The sequence below is a fragment of the Cupressus sempervirens genome, chromosome 2 (assembly GCF_028749045.1).
Source record: "Cupressus sempervirens isolate cs-2001-9-10 chromosome 2, ASM2874904v1, whole genome shotgun sequence".
Classification (NCBI taxonomy): domain Eukaryota; kingdom Viridiplantae; phylum Streptophyta; class Pinopsida; order Cupressales; family Cupressaceae; genus Cupressus; species Cupressus sempervirens.
Window position 1 is genome coordinate 16974397 of NC_143119.1, and position 12452 is coordinate 16986848.

General features: G+C 34.5%; 1 protein-coding gene across 1 annotated transcript; it reads right to left on the bottom strand.

Moving 5' to 3' along the window:
- Nucleotides 1-8105: 8105 nt before the first annotated feature.
- Nucleotides 8106-10226, bottom strand: LOC149570864 (protein C2-DOMAIN ABA-RELATED 4-like). Its single transcript, XM_089812423.1, has 3 exons — nucleotides 9716-10226; nucleotides 8751-8849; nucleotides 8106-8650 (listed from the first exon to the last, which is right to left on the bottom strand). The coding sequence occupies exons 1-3, from the start codon at nucleotides 9827-9829 to the stop codon at nucleotides 8396-8398; spliced, it is 468 nt and encodes a 155-aa protein (XP_089668549.1). The 5' UTR covers nucleotides 9830-10226; the 3' UTR covers nucleotides 8106-8395.
- Between the last annotated feature and the right edge of the window lie 2226 nt (nucleotides 10227-12452).

Below are 12452 nucleotides of genomic sequence, written 5' to 3' on the forward strand. Positions count from 1 at the left end.
ACTTTCTCAATCTTCTTCATTTTCAACATCTTTAGAATCCTCCTCTTCACCCTAAAATATCTTTGGTGCAATATTGGTTCTATTAGGTAACCCAAGGAAGGTTGATTGTAATCACTCTATTCATCAAATGCAACATCTCTACTATATCCATTATGATAAAATCCATTATCTAATATGTCTTTGACTTCTAGTTGTATCACAGAAGGATATGATTCAAGACAAATTAATGTAACTTTTCTCTTTGCATCTTAGAGATGTGTGTGAGCATTGCACAACTAAATGCCTTGAGACGTGAAATTTGTTGCTCACTCCAACTTTTTTCAAGACTAATGTCATCAAACACTTCTTCAAGTGCTTTATTTAACATAAATACTATCTCATGGATCGCATCTATCTAAAACACAAGAACTTAAATGCTAGATGTTATTTTCAGTGTAGTTACATTGTCTTTTTAACAACATTTTATAAAAGGGTGAAAGTACAAATCCATGTCATACTTTTATAAAGGAAATGGCTAACAACACAAAAATTGTTCAACTTCAATGACATAAAAGTGGCATTTCTGTTTGGAATTTGAAAATGATGTAAACTGTTGAAATGTGTAAAAATGGATGATGTTTATGCTTATTATTATTGTTAAAATATTGGTGAAAAAATGATATGTCTTTTAATTTTTTATGCCCATTTTCAAACATTAAAAATACTTCAAATGAGGGGGTCTAGCTCCCACCAAAAAACTATATGCAAATAAACTTTTTTTCCTCTAATTTCAAAATATGTTTTAGATGACATGCATAATTAGTGTCAAACAAATGAAAATTTGGTTTTCAAAATATATTTTATCAGTTATAAAAATTCAAAATCCAACTTACTTGAAATCAACAGTTTTCATCTCCCACTTTTTTTTCCTATCAAATCTATACACACACAGACACACACATTCTTTCTTGAAGTGGATTATATTCTTAGTAGAACATAAAAGTTTTTTTTTTTTTTTAAATATAATTTACTATTTTATTTTCTGAATTCAACGTGTTCTCAAATATTAAAATACCTACTCGTAATGTTTCATAATTATAATATATTAGATATAATCACCACACTCTAAAAATTATAATTAGCATATTCTTGGCCCTAAGCTCTACAAAACCTAGTATTTTTAGTAGATTTCAAAAAGTTGAGTTTCGATGGAGAAATTAGCTCCAAAAGTCTGAATTTTTGTAATTCTACATTTTTGTGGATTTGGCTACCACATAGGATGCCACATAGACAGTTTTGGTAGGACTTGGTTCTGCAGAAATAGGATTGGTGAAAACCCCTTGAATAAATATGAACTAATTCTTCATTGATTTAACATATTTGGTTTATATTTAGTCAAATTTCTTTCTTCTATGGAACCTTTCATGCCACATTAGCACCATTTGGCATCCAATGGGTGCCACGAGTGTTTGGCCTCATTATTTCTGCTGAACCATATCCGGTTGAAATCTCTTAGAGTGGCCTAAAGTGTGATTAAACTTTGTGCTTTCATCCAAAAAGATAGATTTTGTAGAATTTTATGAAAGTCAATTATCTTGTAACACTATTTTACTGATTCATTTATAAATCACAATTAGTGTGTGTTAATGGTCTATTTATAGACTGTAATCTATATGTATATGTATGTGAGTGTGATACATTCAAACTCCAAAAATTAAGATAGTAATATTCTTGGACTATGCAAATTTTCTATTCTAAAATCTTTAAATACTAGAATGTTTTTTAATAATGAAATAAAATACATCTATAGAATTTTAATTCAAATCTAGTCCATTAAAAATTAAAACAACCTTTGATCTATTAAATTTTTTATGGTTAAAAGTATCTTTTTTTTTATTGAATAAAGCAAAAAGAATAAAATACAAAAGAGTCAATCAATAGTTCCAAAAGCTCATATAGTGAACAGCATGATCAGCAACTAACCGGCTCTAAAGAGAAACAACAACCGGCTCTAAAGAGCCACAACCAAACAAAGACCATGTTAACATAACCGGCTCTAAAGAGCTACAACCAAACAAAGAACATTACAGCTTGAATGTTAACATTCGTTGAAGCTCCTTCAAGCAAAAAACATCTCTTTTGAAAAGCTATAGTAGTTGATATTTAATTCTGTCAAGCTTATTACTGATCTTCAACTGGGCCTTGGGTCCTCCCTGCAAAAGGTTACACAAAAAGATCGTTTGGAAAATGATGTCAGAATAAAACTAAAAAATTTCTCCTTCAAGATGCATCTTAGAATTAGAAAATATAGCCCTACATCTGCACTTCCAAATGTTAAGTAAAATAATCTTCCGCAAAGAGTCGGCCACAATATTACCTTTAAGATTAATACCTAAAATAGCTTTCTTCCAACTTAAAGAATGTTCGAAGATAGCTAGAAGAAAAGTGAAGACAGCAGTCCACTTTTTCTTAGCCCATATACAATCCCAAAAGAAATGTTTCATATCTTCCTCTCGCAAACAAAACGGGCATTTAGCAAGTTGGGTCAGCAAACATCTCAGCCTGCTGCCAACTGGCAATTTGAAATGTAAAACTTTCCAGGCCAAGAGTTGAGCATTAGCCTCAGCTTTAGAAAGCCAAATCTGGGCACTCAAATTACGCCAAGTGTTTTCATTGAATTTGCAATTCCGTTTATTATTAAGTTGTGGATTTAAAGGCATTGGTGGCACAAGATTTAAGTAGATTTTCCTGAGGGGGAAGTGACCAAATTGATGAGTGGATAGCCATGACCAGTCATTTGAAAAGTTTCTTTCCAATGGAATGCAGATTTTCATGGCAAGGTCAATAGGGACTAGTGATTTAACAAATATAATAAAGTCCTTGTACCTGTTGTGCAAAAGAAAACTATGTTTAATGGTTGTCCAAGATGCCCAATCAAGAGAATTAAAGTCCCACAAATCTTTGAACTTGTGAACTCCTTTCTTAAAAAGATAATGAGCATGTTTTTGAAAAGCTACAGCAAGAGGTTGTTCATGATATTGAACCAATTTGTTCCACCAAATAGAAGAGTTGCTGAAACTGAAAGCATGTTGTAAGGAATGATTTCTCCAATTCAAAAACTTGCAAACTAACTACCAAGCTTTCCAAATAGACTGCAAAGGAAAGGAAGCTTTAATTTGAAAGGAAGGGGCCAATAAAATTTTATTCACCCATCTAACTGATTGCCATCTTTTATAAGCAGAAGCATGAGAAATACGGAACCGAACCAATTTCTTCCAAGGTTCCTCCCCATCAATAATTCTAATTATCCACTTGGAAGCCAGGCAAACCCCTTGAGTTTGGGGGTCCAATAAGCCCAAGCCACCCTTAGATTTTGGTTGAATAAAATGCAACCATGAAGTATAAGTATAACCAACATTACCGCTCCATTTAGACCATAGAAAGCATTGAATAAGTTTAGTAAGATCATTATAACATTTTTTAGATGGTATCTAGCATGAAGAATAATAGACATGAGAAGCCAAAAAAATACGATTAACCACTTGAATCTTGCCAGCTAGAGATACGTACTTATTTTCCCACACATACAACTTGGATTTGAATTTGTTAAGAAACCGATTCCACATATCAGACAAAGGGACACCCAATCCAAAGGGAATGCCCAAATAACGTGAGATTTGGCCATGTCTTATTTGCTTCCATTCTTTAGGAATCCAAGAAGGGACTACATCTATACGAGTCATGATAAATTTTTTTTTATGATGTGCTAACTTAGAACCAAAGATTTCGCAATAGAGATTGAGCACCTCCATCGTATGAGATATCTCAGCTACAGAATTCTGCAAGAAAAGCATACTGTCATCAGCAAAGTGAGAGTTTAATACCACCGAATTATCAGGGATGGAAATACCCTTAATAAGATTCATTTGGTTATATTTGTGGAGCAAGTAATCGAGAGCATCAGTTGTGAGCACATAAAGGAAGGGGGATAACAGACAGCCTTGTCTAATACAGCACTGTAAAGGAAAGGGATTAAGTAATTATTTATTAATAATCAATTGAGCATTGGCATCAACAAAGAGCATTTCAACATGCTTGCACAACTTAGGACCAAACCCCAACCACTGTAACATTTTAAGAATAAACCTCCAACGCATTCGATCATAAGCTTTGTCAAAATCCAACTTCACAAGGATAGTGTTCTGGCTTGAGTGTTGAGCCCAGTCTATTGTTTCCCATGCAAGAATTAGATTGTCAAGAATAAACCTCCCACCGAGGAAACTTGTTTGTTCTAGTCTAACAATGTTTTGAGCCACGGGTTTGATCTTGTTAGCCAAGGCTTTAGCAATAATCTTATAAGAAGTGTTTAATAAGGAAATAGGTTGCCACCCAGATATAGTATCCTCATTTTGACCTTTAGGAATGAGTTTAATAATGCCTCTATTGATATCATCTCCTAATGAGCCAACCTCCACAACCTCTAAATAAAGACGATAAAAGTCATCCTTGATATATTCCCACATCGTTTGGTAGAATTCTATTGGGAGGCCATCAACTCCCAGGCTTTTATTGCCTGGCATAGAAAAGACGGCATGCTCTAATTCCTCTATGGTAAGGTTTCGATCCAAATATTGGCTATAGTCTTTATCCACTTTCATAGGAATGTGATCTTTAACGTTGTCTTCTAATATTGATTGGACATCTAGCCAATTATTATCCTCTTTAAAATGATCCTCATAATAATTCTGAAATAGATTTTTAATCTCCTCAGGCCTCGAATGGAGAATGCCATTATCATCTCGGATAGCACCAATGTGTTCCTTTCTATGTTTATAATTAAGAAAATTAAAAAAGTATTTAGAACCCCTATTCCCCTCCTTGGCCCAATGTAATCTTGTCCTGATTTTAGCACCTTGGCCCCTATAATTGTCCATTTTCCGAATTTGGACTTCCAATGCAGCTGTAGAATTTTGTAATTTTATATCACTGGGTCTGCTATTCAATAATTTTCTATCATGTTCAAGTTTTCCTTTCAGAGATTTTTCTTTGCGTTTACGTTGCCATGCCATCCTTCTACCAAAAGCATGAAGAAATTCAACACACTTGAGAATAGCCTGATTCCACCAATCTCGTTGAGAAACTTGCTCATTGTCCTTAGGAATGGATTTCCATAATCCAATGAGAGCAGCAACGCAAGAAGGATTCTTTAGGTGAGAAATATTGAGTTTGTAAGGCAGCTTGGAAATCTCAATATCCATAGGAGTACTTGAGACAGAACAAATAATGGGGAAATGATCGGAGAGAGTGTGGGTGTAGTCTACTCTAACTGATAGACCAGCAACATCTTGAGCAATATGGAGACTAGGAGAAATATAAAATCGATCAAGCCTGCTGAGTTTTCTCTTATCACCAAATCTACAATTTGACCAAGTGAACCAATTATTATCATGGGTGGAGCTTTTGTCATGGATAGGATCTTATGACATAGAAGCCACTTATCAAATTCCTCAATACTAAGTTTAGAATGGCTGGGCCAACTACGATCGTTTTGGAATTCTACCATGTTAAAGTCCTCGCCTATTACCCAATCAGCCTGGGGAAGGTTCCTAGCCATCCAGTCCCACAACTGACCTCTATCTTTGGAGAAATTTGAAGCATAAACAGAGCAGAACCCAATAGGTTGACCATTAACGAAGGTAAGAACCCACACACAACTATGAGAAGGATCCTCACCATGGTTAATGACAAACTTACAGATCCAAGGAGCCAAACAAATAACAGCACCACCCCTACCTTCACACTGAGAAGTTTGAAAAAAGAAAGCATCTCCCCAAATATGAGAAAGGGAAGAAGAGAGGTGAGGGCCACTAATTTTGACTTCCTAGAGCAAAACAATATTTGGTTTCCATGTTACTATAGCATCTTTGACACCATATTTGCGGTGAGGGAGAGAAATCCCTCTGACATTCCATGAATTTTTTTTGAAATTCATGCCAATGACAAGGTAGAAGGAACATATTCTTGTGGCAAGGCCTCAAACTGATTAGCTAAAGCAACATCATGATCGGGACAACCTGAATTAGGCTTGGCATTAAGCGGGGACCTAGATCTAGGCCTCTCCACAGGACCCGCTAAAGGAATGGTTGAGTCCTTAGGAGTAGGAGATTTAGATCTTTGCCTAGGAGAAGGGGAACCAATAGAGGGGCGAACAAATGAACTAGAGGTATGATGGGATTTGTAAGCCCCCTGCGTGGGGTGACTTGTCTTCCTGCTAGAAGGCTCAGATCACTCTTTTCTTTTCTGAATTGTTGTCCAGTCATCTGTCATAACAACATCTTTATAAGAGGACGCTAGATGAACATCATCTTACTCCATGTTAGTGATAGAAGGATCTCTACTATGCTTTTGTTCTTGGTTGGTATCTTTAGGCAAGGAAGAATCAAATGACTGGTTCATAACAAGAGGTTGTCTAGGTTGAGAAGAAACTTGGGCATGGCTCATTCGAAGCCTTCTAGCAGGACAATCCATGATTAGATGCTCGTCTTGACAACAATAAAAGCACGCATTAGGCTTGTTCAAATATACTAAAGGCTGCAGAAACTCAAAGCCTGGGCCAATGAGCTTAATGTTCTCTGGCAACGGATTAGTTAAGTCCATTTCAACACATACTCTTGGGTGCATGGTTAAAAGTATCTGAAATTTTGTGTGTATATATAACTGTTCTATCTTAGCCACTTCACCACTTCACACAAGCGAATTTGCTCATTCTAAATTTACATGAAGGGTTTAGGGTTTTTCACGTGGCAAATCTTTATGCACTTTTGTACTCATCTATCGCCAAGTAATTCAAGTTGTTTTATATGAACGAGTAAGAAAAATGTTTTTATAGTTTGGTAACATTTTAAGTGTTTTTATAATTATGTTTAGTAATTCTTATTAATATAACAAAACAACAAACTATAACAGATTGCAATAATCTTTGGAGATGAGAAGGGATAAGAGTTGTTGCTTAATTGTATTTTTTGGTTAAATTTAAGTAGTTACATTAACATGTTTTCATAAATAAGTAGTAGTCTTGTTTATATTGAAAAAATTAACACATTTTTACGAATGTAAAAAATAAGCAATAAAATTAGCAGCTGCATAGGACCACCAACTTTACAAATTATTTGTGAAAAATAAGCAACAAAATTAGCAGCTGCATAAGACCACCAACTTCACAAATTATTTCTAAAAATATGTATCTACTTCCCAAAATAAGCATTGCTACAAGAGATGAACTAAAAAAATGTTGATAGAGTAAAGACAAAAGTGATAAGACTTAAGAAACAACTAAATATATATATATATAAAATTACCTATGATTTTGTAAATTTAAAATTCCATTAAAGATTATCAATAATAGGTTATAAAGTAGGGGATGGTATTGGGTTATCTGATACTATACGTTTATTAGATAACTTTTGTTGTGGCACTTTCTACTAAAGAGTAAAACTATATATTTATAATTAATATATTTATTTATTTTGTATAATTATCTAAGAAATATATTTTTATAGTATATGATAATATTTCAAATATGTCCACGATTATAGAATAGTTTCTATTATCAATGTTATAAATTACATTCAATAAGTTGTAATAGAAATAGGAAAAAAATATTATATAGATTGCGACATTTAATCTTATAAGAAGAGGAGATAAAGTTGAAGTTACAAATAAAGGATAAGAGATAGACTGAATATGACTGAAGAGACAAATAAAAAAGAAGTGATAAGAAGGAAGGGAAAAAAGGAAAATATTTTTTATTTTATCTATAATTAAACTATTAATAATTAAAGAAGTTAAAACATTAGAACGATGAATAATCAGATATTCAATAATAGATTATCAAGTGCTCATGGTATCAGATTATCCCATAATCCATGTTTATCAGATAAATTTTTTAAGTGGATTATATCAAGACTCTCTGTAATTAATTATAACTGATATACTCCTTCCAAAAATTCATCTTGATTGTATCGTCATTATTTTTTCTTAATTCAATAGAAATTTCAATTACAGAACGGAATATGTCAACTAACACTCTATATATCAACTCAAATAATAGATGTAGACTTCAATGGTAGAGTGAACTTTTGAATCTACGATTTAAATCAGATCCATTGAATAACAATATATAGCCACAACTTAATGTATCTGTTAGGTCTAAATATTACACCAAGCCCTATATTCATCCTGAATTTATACATTTTAAAATCCAAGGGATGCATCTGTGCCCTCTATTCATCCTGAATTTATATATTTTAGAATCCAAGGGATGCATCTGTCAGGCTGCAATCCTATACCTCTCTGTTCACTATCATAAATAGCTAGAAATAGATCTAGTCTTCTTTTAAAAACAGCAACAAGGTGATTAATAAGTAAAATCAACCCATTTGATGTTCAGTTCCAGTTGTCCAGACTCCACATGATGAAGCCCCAGTAACACTTGTTGTACCATATGTCCATCCACACACTTAATACATGAAGAACCCTCCTTCTGCTTCATTGCCAAATCCGGTGATGGGCTTGTCTTCAGCACCTTTGCAGCACTTGCAAGATCACTCAGATCCACTTCTCCATCACCCATCTTGTCATCTCTGCTCAGCGTGTCCTTGTCAAACACTTCCTGAACCACAGCTCAAAACTATAAGCACCAAGGCTATGGAGATGACGCTTCTTTTATCTTTCTAGAAGAAAATCAAAGTTCTCATAAGACAGCCGCTTACCAGTTTGAGCACAAGGGGCTCAGAATGTGGTACAAACAGTGTCAAATCCTCATCCCACACTGGATTCAGGTTGTTTTTCACAACTCTAGTTTTCACTTTCTGCACATATTTCATCAAAACTATATATATTGTTATATAAATTCAATTGGATAGCTTTGATTCATACTAATGGATATTTATTTCATAAATAATGGTTTACATGTATCCATCTTTCTAAAAATCAATATATATTATAATTATATGATGTTCCGAGGGGTGAAATATTAAACCTTTCAGAGGTGACCCAGAACACTACTCCAGCTCAAAAGAACAATTATTAAACTTTTTTTCCAATTAAATTCGTTTAACTTATTATTCTATTTTCAAAAATCCATTAACTGATAAATCCATAAATCTTGTGATATTGCTATCATGATTTAACCGTGTAGTTTTTTGACTCATATGAATAGTGATTCACATAATCTCATATGAGTAGTGATTCACATAATCTATCTCTCATGACAATAAATAGAACTTTCCAGGAGATCCTCCATCCCAGTACTATTCCAGTTCAAATGCACTTAAATACAGAGTTTCCTCTATAATTAAACTCACTCTGCATACAAACCTCATTTACAAAATCTTCAACAAATGTTATGCCTTATTAAAAAAACCCTCAACCTACTTAATTTATAAACCCCATATAAAGTTTCTAAGTTCAGTTTGTGCAAAAGGTAATTTACAAACCCAACTCAATCCCATTAGCACCGCATAAAAACTGTGACCTGAAAATCCACAGGTAAAAAAACACAGCAATTATCCACATACCAGTTGTGGCCTGAAAATAAAATGTAAAGAAGCCGTACAAATGTGCTCAGATCCTAAGTAACTAAGTTCGACAAATGAATGATAAGAGAACTGGGGAAACAAATGATGGAAAATAAGAATTTGGGGAAACAACTATGAGTGAAGGGAAATAGCGTTACCTGATGGCCAAGCCTGACAACAACATAAGGATCACTGGTCCAGAAATCACGAACAGCCAAATTAGTTCCTTTGGAAATATGAAGCTTGAGAATGGCCGCAGCACCCGCCGCCATTTGTTATTCAAGTGCTGTGGGACACAAAGATCAAGCTTCTATTCAGGAAATTTTGAAACAAATGTCTGTAACCCTTGACAGAAATCGGTTTCTGAAAATATGGGTTAGTGAATGAGATATTCCTAGATTGCTGATGTAATAAAGTAAATAAACAGGTTTTTCTGAGATTCCAAGAATTAAGAGGGCTTAGCAATCAGCACGGGTTCTCCCTTTTTTTTACTTCTGCCCATTAGTGTAAAGGTATCGAAGATTCCGCAAGGGTTTTGAGCAACCAGTTGAAGGGCTCCACAAAGTTGTAGCAAATGGGACTTTTCGGACCAGGCGGAATTGGAAATACTCTCGGTTCGATTTCAAAGCGGACTTTTTGGGTTTAACTGCTGTTTGTCAGGTTGCGACCGCCCCCACTTTATTCCTGTCTCCGAAGCCGTATAAATACGACAGCTTCCTAAACAGGTTCGATTCACTCAACATAGAATGCACTCGGAAGATTCCTTGTTTCCTCCTGGAGGCTTGCAGTATCTATATTGAGTTCTTGTTCTTCATTGTTATTTTAAAAGAAGAATTGCACCTATAAGCGGATTTGTGTGGATAGCCTGTTTTTTTTAAATGATAAAAGTCATGGATTTCTATGTTTGACGATAAAAAAAGCTTCAAAATTTAAATATGAAGGGTAAGGGTATTTATGCAAGATTTAGAATAGAATAGTGTTTATAATCTATTATGTCGGTAGTCATTTTTTAATAATAACAAGACATGGATTGTGATATTGCAAATAGGATTGATCCATTTGTTGAAGGTTTTACAAATGGGGTTGCAAGTAGAGTGGGCAAGTAGTAGTAGGATGTGTGCCCTCCTAGGAAGTCTTAGTGCTTTCCCTCGGTGAGCATTACCTAGGAGAAGAAGAAGAAGAAAATATATATTAACATCCACGAGACTAAACATAGTCTATGGGACAGCATGTCACTTTCATTAGATCAAGTCTAAATTCCTACTCAAATTGACGATGAGGGCCCCAAGTTTCTCAATGTTCTCCTTGCTGAAAAGGTTGTGCCAATCACACACAATTAGAAAATCAGTGAAATTAGCCCTATTGTCTTTAAAAGCAGCACATTCAACCACAAAGTGGTGCTCAATTTCTACTTCACTGGAGTTGTAAAATGTACAAATTCTCTTCTCCCGAGCCTCTTTAGGCATTTTTCAATGTCCGAGTCTACTATGGAGCCGATGCAAATTAGTCCTCAACTTAGCAATAATTTTTTTAGCTTTCCGAGCAATATTGGAACCAATGTAAGGCTTTTGAAGTTTGTCACTTGTGGGATTAAATCGGATGATGTAATACCTTTTCTTTCTGTGTATCCCTTTACCCCAGTTCTTCTTAAAAAAATTATCCAAAACAAAGGCCTTAATTGATTTGTTATTAATGGGACAAGTGTTGAAATGAATGTTCCATCTGCTCATGCAATTGATGTTTTACCACATTCATGTCCTCTTCATTTTGCACAAAACATCATTAAATAAAATCTTAGGCCATCTACTTTTTGGATACTATAATTGGAACAATTTGTTATGTTGTCACTGATGTCAAACCTACTAGAGAAACATTTACTAACAGAGTAGAGTGCCATATTATTTGATTGATGAAGAGATAGCAAGGCGAGTTAGTCAAGCTGTTGAGAAGTTAAGTATCATGGAATTACAATAGGCACTTGAGAAGTTAGTCATTGACAAGATTACGTGTTGTTTAATCAGTACAAAAGTAAAGAAGACAAGTGGTGTATGAGTAGTCCTGATGACAAGTAGTTCAGTAAAACTCTAAGCTTGACTAAGCACCAGTGTTGGTCGGTCAATGAAGCAAATGAAGCAAAAGATTAAGGAACTTAAGAAGAAGCCAAACAACAGTATAAGCCAAGTGATAGTTATTGATGAGCAAGTTGATGATAGGAATGTAAGTATTGACCAAGCATCAGTAACGATTGAGCAAGATAGTGAATTGATAAGTAGGAGATAATTTCCACAGCAAGTCAAATTGTGATATTGCTATCAAGTTTTTAACTATGTGATTAATGAGTCAAACTCATTGACCCATGTTTCATGAGTAGTGATTCAACATGAATCCATCTAGTGAATGTTGAGTAAGACCAAAAAGTGATTTTTGAGTCAAGATAGTAAATGTCGAGCAAGACCGAACAATGTATGTCAATCAACACAATGATGACTGAGCAAAAGAACTTAGTGATTGCCAAGTGACAACAAAAGTTATAGTTTGTGAAAGAATCGATTTTGAGGTTGGGGTAAGAGCACAAAGTTGGGTCACAATTCCACTGAATGAGACCTTTCAGAAATGGGTGCTCAATTTGTTTAGAAACGGGTACTAGATTTTAAAAACCCAGTTTGGGCACCTAATCCATATTAAAAATTCGGGTATTGGGTATCCAATTTTTGAATATGGATCAAGTGCCTGAACCAAGTTTTTAAATATGGATCAGGTGCCCAAACTGGGTTTTTAAAATCGGGTACCCGATTGTGGAAAACTACAAAAGCAAAATTTTTGGGGTTTTTTTGTTCATTTTTACTGTTTGCAAAACGTGAGCCCAATTTTAGCATAGATAAGGGAGCCCATTTT